Genomic DNA, 18,693 nt, shown 5'->3' with positions numbered 1-18,693 from the left:
CCCAGTCTTGACAGATTTCTCCTGCCAAGACTATCCTCAAACCAGGTAAAGAGGGAGGCCTTCTTAAATTGCCTAAAGGACCTATCCTCCATGGGAGTTATTGTACCAGACCCTCTAAAGGAACAATGTCTAGGATTCTATTCAAATCTATTTGTGGTTCCCAAAAGGAGTGAACGTTTTGTCCCATCCTAGATATAAAGTGTCTCAACAAATTCCTTTATGGTAACGTCCTTCAAGATGGAAACTATTAGTTCCATTCTTCCATTGGTCCAGGAAGGTGAGTTCATGACGACCATAGACCTGAAGGACGCATATTTACATGTTCCCATTCACAGGGATCATTACCAGTTTCTAAGGTTTGCCTTTCTGGACATGCATTTCCAGTTTATTGCCCTTCCGTTTGGTCTTGCCACAGTTCCCAGAATATTCACAAAGGTTCTGGGAGCCCTATTGTCAGTGATCAGATCCCAGGGAATTACTGTGGCGCTTTTATCTAGACAACAACTTGGTTCAGGCGTCATCTTTTCAACTAGCAAAATCTCAGAGATAATGTTGTCCTTTCTACGTTCACATGGGTGGAAGGTGAATCTGGAAAAGAGTTCTCTAGTTCCAACTGATTTCCTAGGGACAATCATAGATTCCCTGTCCATGAAGATTTTCCTGACGGAGGTCAGAAATTCCAAACTTCTTGCCTTTCCTTCCAGTCTGTTTTTCGTCCATCAGTGGATCAATGCATGGAGGTGATTGGTCTGATGGTAGCTTCCATGGACATCATTTCTTTTGCTTGGTTCCATCTGCGACCTCTGCAGCTTTGCATGCTCCGTCAATGCAACGGAGACTATTCAGCATAAATATGGCGTAAATACCTTTTTTGGTGTGAAGCTAAAGGTTTTTTTTGGAGTCGGGTGAGGATTCCTGAATATTATCTTTTCTGCAGGATGGCCTGGAGAAAGGTTTGTCAGTCGGTACTCTGAAAGGTCAGATTTCTGCACTGTCTCTATCCTTTTGCACAAATATCTGGCAGAATTACCAGATGTTCAGGCCCTGGTCAGAATCAGGCCTGTGTTTATACTTGTTGCTCCTCTTTTTGGAGCCTTAACCTAGTTCTTACAGTTTTGCAGCAGGCTCCGTTTGAGCCGATGCATGTTGTTGATATAAAATTGTTATCTTGGAAGGTTTTGTTTCTTCTTGCTATTTCTTCCGCTCGCAGAGTTTCTGCGCTTTCAGCTATGCAGTGTGTCCCCCTGTACCTTATTTTTTATGCAGATAAGGTGGTCCTTTGTACTAAATTGGGGTTTCTCCCTAAGGCGGTGTCCGATCGAAACATTAATCAGGAAATTGTTGTTCCTTCTTTTTGTCCTAATCCTCCTCCTCATAAGGAACGTCTTTTGCATAACTTGGATGTTGTGCGTGCTCTAAAATTTAACTTAAGCTACTAAGGATTTTCGGCAATATTCTGCCCTGTTTGTTGTTTTCTCTGGAAAGTGTAAAGGTCAGAAGGCCACTTCTACTACTCTTTCCCTCTGGTTAAGAAGTATGATTCGTTTTGCTTATGAGACTGCTGGACAGCAACCTCCTGAGAGAATTATGGCTCATTCCACTAGGAATGTCTCCTTTTCTTGGGCTTTCAAAAATGAAGCTTCTGTGGAACAGATTTGCAAGGCAGCAACATGGTCCTCTTTTTCCAAATTTTCCAAATTTGATACTTTTGCCTCGGCTGAGGCCTCTTTTGGGAAAAAGGTTCTTTAAGCGGTGGTGCCTTCTGTTTAGGTTTTCCTGCCTTGTTCTCCCTCCCTGTTCATTCCGTGTCCTCTAGCTTGGGTATTGGTTCCCACTAGTAATTGGAATGATGTTGTGGACTCTCCATGCCATAGGAAAGAAAACAAAATGTATGCTTACCTGATGATAAATTTCTTTCTTTTCGGGCATGGAGAGTCCACGACCCCGCCCTCTTGTTGAATTATAATTCAGTAGTTGTTTTGTTTTTTTGAGTAAATCTCAGGCACCTTTTTCACCCTTGTGTTTCTTCCTTTTCCATTTTCCTTCGGCTGAATGACTGGGGATTATGGGTAAAGGAAGTTACACTGAGCAGCTTCGCTAGGGTGCGCTTTGCCTCCTCCTGCTGGCCAGGAGTTAAATATCCCACTAGTAATTGGAATGACGTTGTGGACTCTTTATGCCCGGAAAGACATTTATCAGGTAAGCATAAATTTCGTTATTTTAATGAACACCTCTAGTCAGAATAATCTTGGCTTTCAAGAAATTATATACTTGTTTGTTTGTTTTTAGTCCACTCATTTGTGTTAACACACCTGGGCTGTATTTTTTATGTATTGTTAAAGTCTGAGTTGAAAATAATAAAAAAGGCAGGAACCTGTAGACCATTAGTTCTAGAACTCTGGTCTTAAAATGGGCCTCTACATGTGAGGAAATTCAATATTGATAAGAATTTGACTAGACTGATTTCTCCAAAGGCTTTTTCTTAATTCAAAAGATCTCATACTTGTATATTCCCAATTTCCATCAGAAGTTTTTGGTCCACTTTTTTTTTTTTAATAAAAATTCCACTATTGGCCAAATCATAACAATAATGTATATGTACAGAGGTACGTCCATACAACTTGCTTCCATAGTTTTGGTTTTATCTCTTGCTCACCTTGCTGGTTTTTAATAAGGATTGTACACAACATTTACAGGATTATCAATTAAAAAATAAATTAAAAATTAATAGTTCCACTGTAAAAACTGGTGCAACACAGTCACATCCTTTGGTAAGGGCACCTACCTCAAAGCATATTAGGTGTGACCTCCACTAGGATTTGACCAAAACATAAACACTTACAACACTTTCTTTTTGAGTAGACTGCAGAATATATTAATAAAACTGAAAGATTCATTTTCTGCTATTGACAAGAGATGCACCTTAACCAGGGACTGGCAACCTTTTTATATGCATACACCAAAGTAATAATCTGACATCAACCCCTCTGTCCGCTTCATACCTATTTCAGATCAGACTTGTGTTCCTTTCGCCCCTTGGTAAGAGACACACACACACACACACACACACACATATCAGACTTTTGGTCCTCCAACCCATATCCAGGCAGCCACATACCCACATCAGTCTTCAGATCAATCCTTGTCCCTGCAATCCCTTTGTAGGCCCCATACCTATATGTGCTCTCACATACTTGGCCCTTAAAGCCTTCTGTCATAACCTTATCTTAATATCCCCTAACCGTCTGTCTGTTGCTTGTTTTCCCCTACATGTTCAGTAAAAGGGATAAATGAATAAATCAAGGTAACACACACACCGTTTTTAATTTTTTTTTTTTTTTCCCCCGAATAGAAACTTGTTGCTCAGATGAAGCAAGACCCACAGGTAAGTGATTGTTTGTTTGTTTTACTGATTTTCCTTTGCTAATTTTCTACACTGTCAAGAACTGGGCACCATAATGGCTGATTAAAGTTGTGTAGTTTATTACTTAATATCTATCAATGTTAACTTGGAAGCTCTAAAGCAGAATTCAGATGCTTTTTAAGTTGACCCTTTGTAGTAATTGACCTGCATTAGAAACAAAGAGCCACAGAACTTCACTTTGTTTTCTATTCCACATGGAATACTCACACTACAGATGGAAGTATAAGGCATTGTGCTTATAAATGGTTAAATTGATATAATAGTGTAAAATCCCTAACATACCTTTTTTTAAAGCAAGCTTGGAATGTACAAGCATTACAAAGTTCAAGTTTTCATTTACTCTCCTTGCAAATAAGGGAGACTGGTGGATAACACACCATGAGATGGCACTGTAGGTGTGTAAATGTTATCAGTTTCAGAGTTAAACCTAGATAATAGCCTGCATTTTAATGTTGTTTGTTGGAAACATAATTTAAATGTTTACTGGGGCTATAAAGTAATTTCTTCTGTTATGTGTGATCAGTCCACGGGTCATCATTACTTCTGGGATATTATCTGCTCCCCTACAGGAAGTGCAAGAGGATTCACCCAGCAGAGTTGCTATATAGCTCCTCCCCTCTACGTCACCCCCAGTCATTCTCTTGCACCCAAAGACTAGATAGGAGGTGTGAGAGGACTATGGTGATTATACTTAGTTTTTTAGAACTTCAATCAAAAGTTTGTTATTTTACAATAGCACCGGAGCGTGTTATTACCCCTCTGGCAGAGTTTGAAGAAGAATCTACCAGAGTTTTTCTTATGATTTTAACCGGAGTAGTTAAGATCATATTGCTGTTTCTCGGCCATCTGAGGGAGGTAAAAACTTCAGATCAGGGGACAGCGGGCAGTTGAATCTGCATTGAGGTATGTAGCAGTTTTTATTTTCTGAATGGAATTGATGAAAAAATCCTGCCATACCGTTATAATGAACATGTATGTATACTCTACACTTTAGTATTCTGGGGATGGTATTTCACCGGAATTACTCTGTAAAAGTACATTAAACCTTTTATTAGGTATTTTTCATGTTAAACGTTTTTGCTGGAATGTAGAATCGTTTGCATTAATGAGGTACTGAGTGAATAAGTATTTGGGCATTATTTTTCCACTTGGCAGTTTGCTTGTGTTAATTATGACAGTTTCGTTTCTCTCTCACTGCTGTGTGTGAGAGGGAGGGGCCGTTTTTGGCGCTCTTTGCTACGCATCAAAAATTTCCAGTCAGTTTTTCTGCATGATCCGGTTCATCTCTAACAGAACTCAGGGGTCTTCAAACTTCTTTGAAGGGAAGTAGATTCTCTCAGCAGAGCTGTGAGACTTATATAGTGACTGTGATTTAAAACGTTGCTCTGTAATTTTTATGTTTAAAATTTAATTAGTGTTATTTTACTAATGGGAACAAACCTTTGCTAAAAAGTTGTGTTGTTTGTTAAGAGTGATGCTATAACTGTTTTTCAGTTCATTATTTCAACTGTCATTTAATCGTTTAGTGCTTCTTGAGGCACAGTACGTTTTTATTAAATAAAATTGTAACCGAGTTGCATGTTTATTGCCAGTGTGTTAAACATGTCTGATTCAGAGGAAGATACCTGTGTCATTTGTTCCAATGCCAAGGTGGAGCCCAATAGAAATTTATGTACTAACTGTATTGATGCTACCTTAAATAAAAGCCAATCTGTACAAATTGAACAAATTTCACCAAATAGCGAGGGGAGAGTTATGCCGACTAACTCGCCTCACGTGTCAGTACCTGCATCTCCCGCCCGGGAGGTGCGTGATATTATGGCGCCTAGTACATCTGGGCAGCCATTACAGATAACATTACAAGATATGGCTACTGTTATGACCGAAGTTTTGGCTAAATTACCAGAACTAAGAGGCAAGCGTGATCACTCTGGGGTGAGAACAGAGTGCGCTGATAATTCTAGGGCCATGTCTGATACTGCGTCACAGCTTGCAGAGCATGAGGACGGAGAGCTTCATTCTGTGGGTGACGGTTCTGATCCAAACAGATTGGATTCAGATATTTCAAATTTTAAATTTAAATTGGAAAACCTCCGTGTATTACTAGGGGAGGTCTTAGCAGCTCTCAACGATTGTAACGCTGTTGCAATACCAGAGAAAATGTGTAGGTTGGATAAATACTTTGCGGTACCGGCGAGTACTGACGTTTTTCCTATACCTAAGAGATTAACTGAAATTGTTACTAAGGAGTGGGATAGACCCGGTGTGCCGTTCTCACCCCCTCCAATATTTAGAAAGATGTTTCCAATAGACGCCACCACACGGGACTTATGGCAGACGGTCCCTAAGGTGGAGGGAGCAGTTTCTACTTTAGCTAAGCGTACCACTATCCCGGTGGAGGATAGCTGTGCCTTTTCAGATCCTATGGATAAAAAATTAGAGGGTTACCTTAAGAAAATGTTTGTTCAACAAGGTTTTATATTACAACCCCTTGCATGCATCGCGCCGATCACGGCTGCGGCAGCATTTTGGATTGAGTCTCTGGAAGAGAACCTTAGTTCAGCTACGCTGGACGACATTACGGACAGGCTTAGAGTCCTTAAACTAGCTAATTCATTCATTTCGGAGGCCGTAGTACATTTAACCAAACTTACGGCTAAGAATTCAGGATTCGCCATTCAGGCACGCAGGGCGCTGTGGCTAAAATCCTGGTCGGCTGATGTAACTTCTAAGTCCAAATTACTTAATATACCTTTCAAGGGGCAAACTTTATTTGGGCCCGGTTTGAAAGAAATTATTGCTGACATTACAGGAGGTAAGGGCCACGCTCTACCTCAAGACAAAGCCAAAGCTAAGGCTAGACAGTCTAATTTTCGTCCCTTTCGGAATTTCAAAGCAGGAGCAGCGCCAACTTCCACTGCACCAAAACAGGGAGGAGCTGTTGCTCGTTACAGACAAGGCTGGAAGCCTAACCAGTCCTGGAACAAGGGCAAGCAGACCAGTAAACCTGCTGCTGCCCCAAAGACAGCATGAACCGAGGGCCCCCGATCCGGGACCGGATCTAGTGGGGGGCAGACTCTCTCTCTTCGCCCAGGCTTGGGCAAGAGATGTCCAGGATCCCTGGGCGCTAGAGATCATATCTCAGGGATACCTTCTAGACTTCAAATTCTCTCCCCCAAGAGGGAGATTTCATCTGTCAAGGTTGTCAACAAACCAAATAAAGAAGGACGCGTTTCTACGCTGTGTACAAGATCTATTATTAATGGGAGTGATCCATCCGGTTCCGCGGTCGGAACAAGGACAAGGGTTTTACTCAAACCTGTTTGTGGTTCCCAAAAAAGAGGGAACTTTCAGGCCAATCTTGGATTTAAAGATCCTAAACAAATTCCTAAGAGTTCCATCGTTCAAAATGGAAACTATTCGGACAATCTTACCCATGATCCAAGAGGGTCAGTACATGACCACAGTGGATTTAAAGGATGCTTACCTTCACATACCGATTCACAAGGATCATTACCGGTATCTAAGGTTTGCCTTCTTAAACAGGCATTACCAGTTTGTAGCCCTTCCATTCGGATTGGCTACGGCTCCAAGAATCTTTACAAAGGTTCTGGGTGCCCTTCTGGCGGTACTAAGACCGCGAGGAATTTCGGTAGCTCCGTACCTAGACGACATTCTGATACAAGCTTCAAGCTTTCAAACTGCCAAGTCTCATACAGAGTTAGTTCTGGCATTTCTAAGGTCGCATGGATGGAAAGTGAACGAAAAGAAGAGTTCTCTCTTTCCTCTCACAAGAGTTCCATTCTTGGGGACTCTTATAGATTCTGTAGAAATGAAGATTTATCTGACAGAAGACAGATTAACAAAGCTTCTAAATGCATGCCGTGTCCTTCATTCCATTCAACTCCCGTCAGTAGCTCAATGCATGGAGGTGATCGGCTTAATGGTAGCAGCAATGGACATAGTTCCCTTTGCACGCCTACATCTCAGACCGCTACAATTGTGCATGCTGAGTCAGTGGAATGGGGATTACTCAGATTTGTCCCCCACTCTGAATCTGGATCAAGAGACCAGAAACTCTCTTCTATGGTGGCTTTCTCGGCCACATCTGTCCAGGGGGATGCCGTTCAGCAGGCCGGACTGGACAATTGTAACAACAGACGCCAGCCTTCTAGGTTGGGGCGCTGTCTGGAATTCTCTGAAGGCTCAGGGACAATGGAGTCAGGAGGAAAGTCTCCTGCCAATAAACATTCTGGAATTGAGAGCAGTTCTCAATGCCCTTCTAGCTTGGCCCCAGTTAAAGACTCGGGGGTTCATCAGGTTTCAGTCGGACAACATCACGACTGTAGCTTACATCAACCATCAAGGAGGGACAAGAAGCTCCCTAGCAATGATAGAAGTATCAAAGATAATTCGCTGGGCAGAGTCTCACTCTTGCCACCTGTCAGCAATCCACATCCCGGGAGTGGAGAACTGGGAGGCGGATTTCTTGAGTCGCCAGACTCTTCATCCGGGGGAGTGGGAACTTCATCCGGAGGTCTTTGCCCAAATACTTCAACGTTGGGGCAAACCAGAGATAGATCTCATGGCGTCTCGCCAGAACGCCAAACTTCCTCGCTACGGATCCAGATCCAGGGATCCGGGAGCGGTTCTGATAGATGCTTTGACAGCACCTTGGAACTTCAGGATGGCTTATGTGTTTCCACCCTTCCCACTGCTTCCTCGATTGATTGCCAAAATCAAACAGGAGAGAGCATCAGTGATTCTAATAGCGCCTGCATGGCCGCGCAGGACTTGGTATGCAGATCTAGTGGACATGTCATCCTGTCCGCCTTGGTCTCTACCTCTAAGACAGGACCTTCTGATTCAGGGTCCATTCAAACATCAAAGTCTAACTTCTCTGAAGCTGACTGCTTGGAAATTGAACGCTTGATTTTATCAAAACGTGGTTTTTCTGAGTCGGTTATTGATACCCTGATACAGGCTAGGAAGCCTGTTACCAGAAAGATTTACCATAAAATATGGCGTAAATACCTATACTGGTGTGAATCCAAAGATTACTCCTGGAGTAAGGTTAGGATTCCTAGGATATTGTCTTTTCTACAAGAAGGTTTAGAAAAGGGTTTATCGGCTAGCTCATTAAAGGGACAGATCTCAGCTCTGTCCATCTTGTTACACAGGCGTCTGTCAGAAAATTCAGACATCCAGGCCTTTTGTCAGGCTTTAGCTAGGATCAAGCCTGTGTTTAAAACTGTTGCTCCGCCATGGAGTTTAAACTTGGTTCTTAACGTTTTACAGGGTGTTCCGTTTGAACCCCTTCATTCCATTGATATAAAATTGTTATCTTGGAAAGTTCTATTTTTAATGGCTATTTCCTCGGCTCGAAGAGTCTCTGAGTTATCAGCCCTACATTGTGATTCTCCTTATCTGATCTTTCACTCAGACAAGGTAGTTCTGCGTACTAAACCTGGGTTTTTACCTAAGGTAGTCACTAACAGGAATATCAATCAAGAGATTGTTGTTCCATCCTTGTGTCCAAATCCTTTTTCAAAGAAGGAACGTCTTCTACACAATCTGGATGTAGTTCGTGCCCTCAAGTTCTACTTGCAGGCAACTAAAGATTTTCGCCAAACTTCTTCCCTGTTTGTCGTTTATTCTGGACAGAGGAGAGGTCAAAAAGCTTCTGCTACCTCTCTCTCTTTTTGGCTTCGTAGCATAATACGTTTAGCCTATGAGACTGCTGGACAGCAGCCTCCTGAAAGAATTACAGCTCATTCCACTAGAGCTGTGGCTTCCACTTGGGCCTTTAAGAATGAGGCCTCTGTTGAACAGATTTGCAAGGCTGCAACTTGGTCTTCGCTTCATACTTTTTCCAAATTTTACAAATTTGACACTTTTGCTTCTTCGGAGGCTATTTTTGGGAGAAAGGTTCTTCAGGCAGTGGTTCCTTCTGTATAATGAGCCTGCCTATCCCTCCCGTCATCCGTGTACTTTTGCTTTGGTATTGGTATCCCAGAAGTAATGATGACCCGTGGACTGATCACACATAACAGAAGAAAACATAATTTATGCTTACCTGATAAATTCCTTTCTTCTGTTGTGTGATCAGTCCACGGCCCGCCCTGTTTTTTAAGGCAGGTACATATTTTTTAAATTATAATCAGTCACCACTACACCCTTGGTTTTCTCCTTTCTCGTTGGTCTTTGGTCGAATGACTGGAGGTGACGTAGAGGGGAGGAGCTATATAGCAACTCTGCTGGGTGAATCCTCTTGCACTTCCTGTAGGGGAGCAGATAATATCCCAGAAGTAATGATGACCCGTGGACTGATCACACAACAGAAGAAAGGAATTTATCAGGTAAGCATAAATTATGTTATTTTATATCCCGCTATCTTGAAGAACCAAATGTTCTGGTGGGTAAATGGCCTACTACTACTATTGTAGTAGGTAGAAAATTCTGCCCCTTCTAAATATACTACTTTTTTTTTTTTCCTGCTTGGATTAGGGCAGATTTGATCAGTTTGGGATAGTGTACTGTAAACATTTTTTCTTAATGAGTTACCAATTGAAACCACAAGCCAATAAAATGGGCTAAGCTTGCAAAAAGACCAGGCCACTTTAGCTTATCTGTCGCTATATACAGAAAGTCATATTTCTTATCTCTCACTGTATACAAGGTCAATACTTAGGGATAACAATTGAAAATTAACATATCTGATAAACTGATAAAATCAGCTATTATTTAAACTATGTCCACCTATTGAAAATATTTAATGTATGAACACCAGAGATAGAAGATGGAGGCTTAATGTAGTGGTGTTTTTTTTTTTTTTATTATTATTTTTAGAACGCAGATTTAAAGAAACAGCTTCATGAACTCCAAGCCAAAATCACGTCACTGAGTGAAAAACAGGTAGGCTTGAGTCTTTGACTTGTGCAAATTTCACAAACTTTTGTTTAAATCTGATCAGTTATTCATATCCAAATAATACTTAAAGGTCTAGATTTTAAGTAGAAACCTTCAGTATTTTCCTATTATATATTTTCAACATACTTGTACTTGTTTGGTTTCTTCACACTTTTCATCTCTTAAAATATTACAAATTGTGTATTATGCATTTTTAAATGTTGCAGTCTAGCTTTTAATATTTTAATGCTTTGGAAACGTATTTTACTACTTGAGAGAAAAGGGTACTTTAGACACTAAATATTGGAATCCATACAACCTTTCAATTTTGCTTTTACACTTGTCTTATTACTGTTTTTACCTGTAACAGATTTGCAGTAAGTTTTGGGTCCTTATTTTGTTTTGTTTTCACAGTAGCGTTGCCACCTCAGCCATGTTTTCCTGGATACTTATGAGTTACACATGCTGCAGGGTTTGCAGAGGGAAACGTGCACTGTGCTGCCGCACAGAACACGAATAGTAACCCTGGACAGCAGTATTCATGTTCCTCCCTGCACACCCTGCAGCATGTGTAACTCATAAGTGTCCAGGAAAACATGGCCGAGGTGGCAACCCTAGTTCAGTCAGTAATTTTTTTGTGTTATGCAGCATTCATGGTCTGTTTTTTTTAAATTTCTGAATGTATTTATTCCAGCTTCCTACTTCAAATAATGCAATTTAGATTGTTCAGTTGATATTTTTCATTTAGAACGTGTTAGTGTGTTTGTTAGGAGGTTGAAGGTCAAGAATTAAAGCTACTACAGATACCCACATTAAAGTAATTTGTGGATGAACTGTATCTTAAATACAAAGAAGGGGTTTTCTCCTTTCCGTGTATGACCAGTACTCCCAACTCCTCACACATACACCACCTTAGCAGACTTTAAAACAATAAGTTGATAAACAGTTGCAAATTCCTTGCAAAGAAGATTCTGTGCATTCTATTTTATAACTCAGTTTCCTCTGTCCCATTCCGTCCGTGGCACTCGGTCCTGGGGGAGCGCAGACTCTCCGCTGACTGCGGTTCACTCGGCAACGCTTGCCCGCTCCCCTCCTCAAGCCGCCTGTTGGTTTCGGGTACAGAGAAATGACGCGTGACTTGGCTCAGCGTCTGACGTCACGTCTTCGTCCTTTCTTCACTGCTAAGGTGGAACGGGGGAGTTTACTGATATCGGTCAGCCGTTAACCTTCGTTGGCTCAGAAATGTAGATACAAGGTAAATGAAGGATACTCGGCAATCTTGTGCAGCGGTAAAATCTTTTTCTTTATTCATGAGGACCAATTTAAAAGACAGATGTCAGCTTCTTTTTTCCAAATACTATATACATACATACATATATACAACACAAGTTCATGGTTAAGTACAAAAGGTGTATTCAGGTGCCACTACACAGACTGCATAGCCTGTAAGCATTTAGCAGTTGGAAATGGTTTCACCAGTACTATTACTGGTGAGGCATATTTACATGAAAGATGCTTTAACTGCAGGGCAACTTATGTTGTTTATATGCTCACGTGCACACAATGTGGTTTGCAATACATAGGTATGACCTCAAGAGAGGTCAGATCTAGAATTCGTGAGCATATAAATAACATAAAAATGGGTAAACTCACTACACCCCTAATCACACATTTTTTCCAGGTCCATGACAAAGACCCCAGCCCACTCACCTGGTCAATAGTCAAATATATCCCCCCCCAGTAAGGGGAGGGAACAGAGATCTCATGTTAGCCAGAGAGGAGGTCTTCTGGATACTAAAAATGAAAACGAGAAGACCATCTGGTCTAAACAGTGAATATGACCTCATTAACTTTTGGCATTAAGTAATTACAGCCTTCAAAACATTGCATTACCTAAATGAATTACACTTTATAAATCAATAAATGAATTATAGTGTATCATATTTGAAATATCACCCATTGATATTAAACAATAGTCAATGGAGCCATAAAATGATAACATTAAGAATTAAGAATTAAATCAAATTTAATTAAGTATAACCAAGTTTAGTTTAATTCAACCCATAAGCTAGAACTAATATGATTACGGTTGAAAAAAGAAAAGAGTGATGAGGATATTGTATTAAGTCACATAGGGTAACCTGTCAGTTTAAGTTTAGACTAGGTTGATACCAGTATGTACTCATCTACAAGAGACAATATGGTAGTTAAGCAGCATAGGAGGTGTGTTTGGAATTAACCAATAGGGTTTGATGTAATCCTTTTTAAATTGAGGTTGATGGTCACTAAGGTATGCTATGACTACGGCGTGGGGAGCTGAAACGCGTCAGCATTAGTGACCACCAACCTACTGCTTGTTCAAAGTGTGCTGTATTTGGAAAAAAGAAGCTGACATCTGTCTTTTAAATTGGTCCTCATGAATAAAGAAAAAGATTTTACCGCTGCACAAGATTGCCGAGTATCCTTCATTTACCTTGTATCTATGTATCTTAAATACATCTAGTGATTTCTCCCATCTCTGGGCTGCCTAAATCTTGTATACTTGTTGGTTCTCCAACCCCACATAGATTTTTCTTCAGAGATAATCCAGAGTTTGCATTTAGCTAGCAGATAATGTCTAATATTAACCATTCTACAACTAGATCTTTTTCTTGTTTTAAGGACCCCTCATATAAAAAGCTCCATTTTCAATCCTTGAAAATGTAAATCTAATGATTCTTAAAGTTCTTAAGCTTCTAATTCAGATATAGAAGAGGTTTCTCTTCTAACGTTTTCATTTTCTAGGTTTAGGAAAGATAACTATACATTCATGCTGACCATTTGGGTTTGATCTGGAATATCGGGCTAACCAAGCAAAAAAACTGATAGAGAAAACAAAATTTATGCTTACCTGATAAATTTCTTTCCGGGCATAGAGAGTACACAACGTCATTCCAATTACTAGTGGGATATTAAATTCCTGGCCAGCAGAAGGAGGCAAAGAGCACCCCAGCAAAGCTGTTAAGTGTAACTTCCCTTACCCATAATCCCCAGTCATTCAACCAAAGGAAAATGGTAAAAGAAGGCGGGGTCGTGGAATCTCCATGCCCGGATTTTTTTTTTTACCAGGTAAACATAAATTTTGCTTTCTTTCCTATGGCATTGAAACTCCACAATGTCATTCCAATTACTAGTGGGAACCAATACCCAAGCTAGAGGACACGGAATGAAAAGGGAATGAGAACAAGGCAGGAGGACCTAAACAGGAGGCACCACCCCTTAAAGAACCTTTCTCTCAAAAGAGGCCTCAGCCGAGGCAAAAGTATGAAATTTGTAGAATTTGGAAAGAGTATGCAAAGAGGACCATGTTGCCGCCTTGCAAATCTGTTCCACAGAAGCTTCATTTTCTTCTATAAGGTACGGCAAGTCCACAGATTCATCCTTTACTTGTGGGATGATATCCTCCTGCTAACAGGAAGTGGCAAAGAGCACCACAGCAGAGCAGTCTATATAGCTCCTCCCTTAGCTCCACCATCAGTCATTCTCTTTGGCTACTCTAAGTACTAGGAGGGGTAAAGTGAAAGAGGTGATAAAATATTAGTTTTTAATTTCTTCAAGCAAGAGTTTTTTGTTTTAAATGGTACCGGTGTGTACTGTTTACTCTCAGGCAGCAGATGGATGAAGACTTCTGCCTGGAGGATGATGATCTTAGCATTTGTAACTAAGATCCAGTGCAGTTCCCACAGAGGCTGAGGGGTACAAGAAACTTCAGTGTGAGGAACGTTTTCATGCTATATAGCAGTGAGGTATGTTCAGTCATTTTTTCTGGAGAGACTGTATTTCAGAAAGGCTGAGAGTATCCCTATGAGGGTAAGGGTAAGCAGTAATCCTAAGAGTGAACCTATGCATTCCATAGATATTAAGCTTCTATCTTGGAAATTTCTGGTTTTAGTTGCTATCTCTTCGGCTCGAAGAGTTTCTGAACTATCTGCTTTGCAATGCGACTCGCCTTATCTTGTCTTCCATGCTAAGGTGGTTTTGCGTACCAAACCTGGATTCCTTCCTAAGGTTGTTACTAATGGGAATATCAATCAGGAAATGGTTGTTCCTTCTCTGTGTGCTAATCCTTCCTCTAAGAAGGAGCGTCTGTTGCACAACTTGGACGTGGCTCGTGCTTTGAAGTTTTACTTGAAAGCAACCAAAGATTTCCGTCAAACATCTTATTTGTTTGTTGTCTATTCTGGAAAACGTAGAGGTCAAAAAGCTACGGCTACCTCTTTCTTTTTGGCTGAAAAGCATAATCTGTTTAGCATACAAGACTGCTGGACAGCAGCCTCCTGAAAGGATTACAGCTCACTCTACTAGAGCGGTGGCTTCCACATGGGCTTTTAAAAATGATGCTTCTGTTGAACAGTTTTGTAAGGCTGCGACTTGGTCTTCGCTTCATACCTTTTCCAAATTTTCCAAATTTGATACTTTTGCTTCTTCGGAGGCTATTTTTTTGAGGAAAGTTCTTCAAGCAGTGGTGCTTCTGTTTAACCATCTGTCTTGTCCCTCCCGTTCATCCGTGTCCTGTAGCTTTGGTATTGTATCCCACAAGTAAAGGATGAATCCATGGACTTGTCGTACCTTCTAGAAGAAAAGTAAATTTATGCTTAAAATTTGAGAAAATACTAACAGCGCTACTGTTTGCAATTGGAGGCACACGTCTATAGTGACCCTGGGTATTATCCAGATAGAGTAATTTAAGATATTTTTAAGTATTAATTTGCAATAGGGTTCGTATAAATGCAAATACCAAGAGAAAATATTATACACAGCAATTATCGTCAGAAAAATTAATAGAAAACATGGAAATAAAAATTGCTGTTAAAATGTCATACACGTCTCCTAATATAAGCGTGTAGCCACAAACAAAGTTACAATTAGTCCTTTACCGCTCCGTATTTGTACCACAATTGTTCTTTTATAGTTTTTTGGCAATGGTTCCCAAGGCAAACAAGATACAAAAAAATGGTTACAGACCGCACTTGGTTCAGTTCAGGTTGAAGCTGTTTTGCCGATGTCCACAGCGAGTACAAGGAAGGAGCGGGTGTCTCGTTACATAAACTCCACAGATCTTGCTTGAATCTGAGCAGGTGCAGCTGGTGTATCACGGGGCTTCCACTGTGTGCGTCCCGTAGAGGCAAAAACTATGTGTAGGAGAAACAAGAAAACAGCGCATCCACGATTCACAGTAGAGTTTATTCAGGAGACACACCTACATATATAAAATTGCACTTACAAGATAATGATGATAAAAATGCCTGTAGCTCAAAATTAGCTTGATGGTTATATTCCTGAGCAGTCCATACAGAAGTTTCCTCTTTATGCCGACCAGCAGCTTCCAATTCGACCTCCCTGCTCAGGCTTAAATACAGCAACTTTTTCAAATAAAAAAATTTAAAACACAATATTCCTCATATCATGGGAATATTGAACACCCAACGCGTTTCCTCTGCTCACAGGCAGACTTTATCAAGGGACATGTATTGTATGACTGATTCTATTCTCAGACCAAACTTAAACTTTCAAATTTTCCCGCACTCACTACCTGTTTGTGGGAGGGTAACTAGTATACCATATTACCCTTAATACATAGGCACTAGTACCACAAACAGTCACAGAGATGTGCATTCTATGTCTTCACCTATTCCCTAACATAAAGAAAAGAGAGAATCACCAGTATGTAAAATATTTTGAAATTATAAAACCTATTACGAAACCTATTAAAAATTCTTTTTTTTAAAAACTAACTTAATCACACTTATGGTATTTGACCCCCATTTCATATTGCACTTAATTCATACATTTATGCTTCATGGAAATATAAACTTAATAGTAGTAACAGATGGTAAAAAATAATAATAATGGAACAATTAATGTAAGATAAAAGAACCTTATAAAAGATTATACACACTTCCGTATACTTCTCTATTATTGCTCCTGTTTATGAACATTTGAGAAGTATTTATTTAATTCATGATGCCCTAATTCATAAATGCCTGCAAATCAATATCAATATTCAGGCCTTTTGGTTCCAGGCAATCCAGGCGATGTATCCATTTTGTCTCACATTTCCTAAGTAATAGTAACCTTCTATTTGGACATGGTCCTGGTTTTATCTGCTCTAATACTCTTATAGACAAGTCTTTGTGATTACTATTATGCACATTATTAAAGTGACTGGATACACTATGCTTGTCAAATCCTGCCTTTATATTTTCAATATGTTCATACCATCTTCTTTTTATGGTTCTTTTCGTACGCCCTACATATATTTTCCCACATTTACATAGGAGTTGATAAACCACATACGTGGATTGGCATGTCGTTCTACAATTAATGTTGAACTTTTTACTATTATCATAGTTGTTAACCTCTGTTCCTTTAATAATATTGTCACACATACTGCAATTTTTTCTGCCACATCTATATGTGCCTGCTTTCAATTGTAACCAATTAGATAGAGTTGTGGGCCCATTTGTGTTTATATTCCTTCCTTTTATATTTTTCAATTTTGAAGGAGCTATCAGGCTTTTTAGATTTCTATTCTTTTTGAATATTACTTGTGGATTGTTCCCTATATGATTTCTTAGAATAGGGTCACCTGTTAGTATTCCCCAATGCTTTTTTAGTATATTCTTAGCCATTTTTGATCCTTCGTTATATGTTGTAATAAACTTCACTTGTGTATTATCTTCTTTCTGTTTATGAACTGAGCTTATGACACCCTGTTCCCTTGGAATTACTAAACATTTTTCTCCAACATAGGTGTGTCCGGTCCACGGCGTCATCCTTACTTGTGGGATATTCTCTTCCCCAACAGGAAATGGCAAAGAGCCCAGCAAAGCTGGTCACATGATCCCTCCTAGGCTCCGCCTACCCCAGTCATTCTCTTTGCCGTTGTACAGGCAACATCTCCACGGAGATGGCTTAGAGTTTTTTAGTGTTTAACTGTAGTTTTTATTATTCAATCAAGAGTTTGTTATTTTGAAATAGTGCTGGTATGTACTATTTACTCAGAAACAGAAAAGAGATGAAGATTTCTGTTTGTATGAGGAAAATGATTTTAGCAACCGTCACTAAAATCCATGGCTGTTCCACACAGGACTGTTGAGAGCAATTAACTTCAGTTGGGGGAACAGTGAGCAGTCTCTTGCTGCTTGAGGTATGACACATTCTAACAAGACGATGTAATGCTGGAAGCTGTCATTTTCCCTCTGGGATCCGGTAAGCCATGTTTATTACGATTGTAAATAAGGGCTTCAAAAAGGGCTTATTAAGACTGTAGACTTTTTTTGGGCTAAATCGATTGATTATTAACACATATTTAGCCTTGAGGAATCATTTTATCTGGGTATTTTGATATAATAATATCGGCATAGGCAGAGCCTCATTTTCGCGCCGGTGTTGCGCACTTGTTTTTGAGAGGCATGGCATGCAGTCGCATGTGAAAGGAGCTCTGATACTTAGAAAAGACTTTCTGAAGGCGTCATTTGGTATCGTATTCCCCTTGGGGCTTGGTTGGGTCTCAGCAAAGCAGATACCAGGGACTGTAAAGGTGTTAAAGTTCAAAACGGCTCCGGTTCCGTTATTTTAAGGGTTAAAGCTTCCAAATTTGGTGTGCAATACTTTTAAGGCTTTAAGACACTGTGGTGAAAATTTGGTAAATTTTGAACAATTCCTTCATGTTTTTTCGCATTTGCAGTAATAAAGTGTGTTCAGTTTAAAATTTAAAGTGACAGTAACGGTTTTATTTTAAAACGTTTTTTGTACTTTGTTATCAAGTTTATGCCTGTTTAACATGTCTGAACTACCAGATAGACTGTGTTCTGAATGTGGGGAAGCCAGAATTCCTATTCATTTAAATAAATGTGAGCGCGCCAATACTCCTTACTATGCAACAATTAACGGCTGTAATGGATAATTCTGTCAAAAACATTTTAGCCAAAATGAACACTTATCAGCGTAAGCGCGACTGCTCTGTTTTAGATACTGAAGAGCATGACGACGCTGATATTAATATTTCTGAAGGGCCCCTAACTCAGTCTGATGGGGCCAGGGAGGTTTTGTCTGAGGGAGAAATTACTGATTCAGGGAACATTTCTCAACAAGCTGAACCTGATGTGATTGCATTTAAATTGAAGTTGGAACATCTCCGCATTCTGCTTAAGGAGGTATTATCCACTCTGGATGATTGTGACAAGTTGGTCATCCCAGAGAAACTATGTAAAATGGACAAGTTCCTAGAGGTGCCGGGGCTCCCAGAAGCTTTTCCTATACCCAAGCGGGTGGCGGACATTGTTAATAAAGAATGGGAAAGGCCCGGTATTCCTGAA

At 40.1% G+C, this 18,693-nt stretch overlaps 1 protein-coding gene across 1 annotated transcript in view; it reads left to right on the top strand.

Annotated features, from left to right (window-relative positions):
* The window catches only part of PHF21A (PHD finger protein 21A), a 631,407-nt gene that overhangs the window by 98,876 nt on the left and 513,838 nt on the right, over positions 1 to 18,693 (top strand). The window contains exons 3-4 of the mRNA XM_053720295.1: positions 3,353 to 3,385; positions 10,274 to 10,339. Coding sequence (XP_053576270.1) covers positions 3,353 to 3,385; positions 10,274 to 10,339 — 99 coding nt within the window. The remainder of the gene's footprint in view (positions 1 to 3,352; positions 3,386 to 10,273; positions 10,340 to 18,693) is intronic.

The sequence above is a fragment of the Bombina bombina genome, chromosome 7 (assembly GCF_027579735.1).
Source record: "Bombina bombina isolate aBomBom1 chromosome 7, aBomBom1.pri, whole genome shotgun sequence".
Taxonomy (NCBI): domain Eukaryota; kingdom Metazoa; phylum Chordata; class Amphibia; order Anura; family Bombinatoridae; genus Bombina; species Bombina bombina.
Note: the sequence above shows the minus strand (reverse complement) of the source record. Positions and strands in the feature narration are given on the sequence as shown.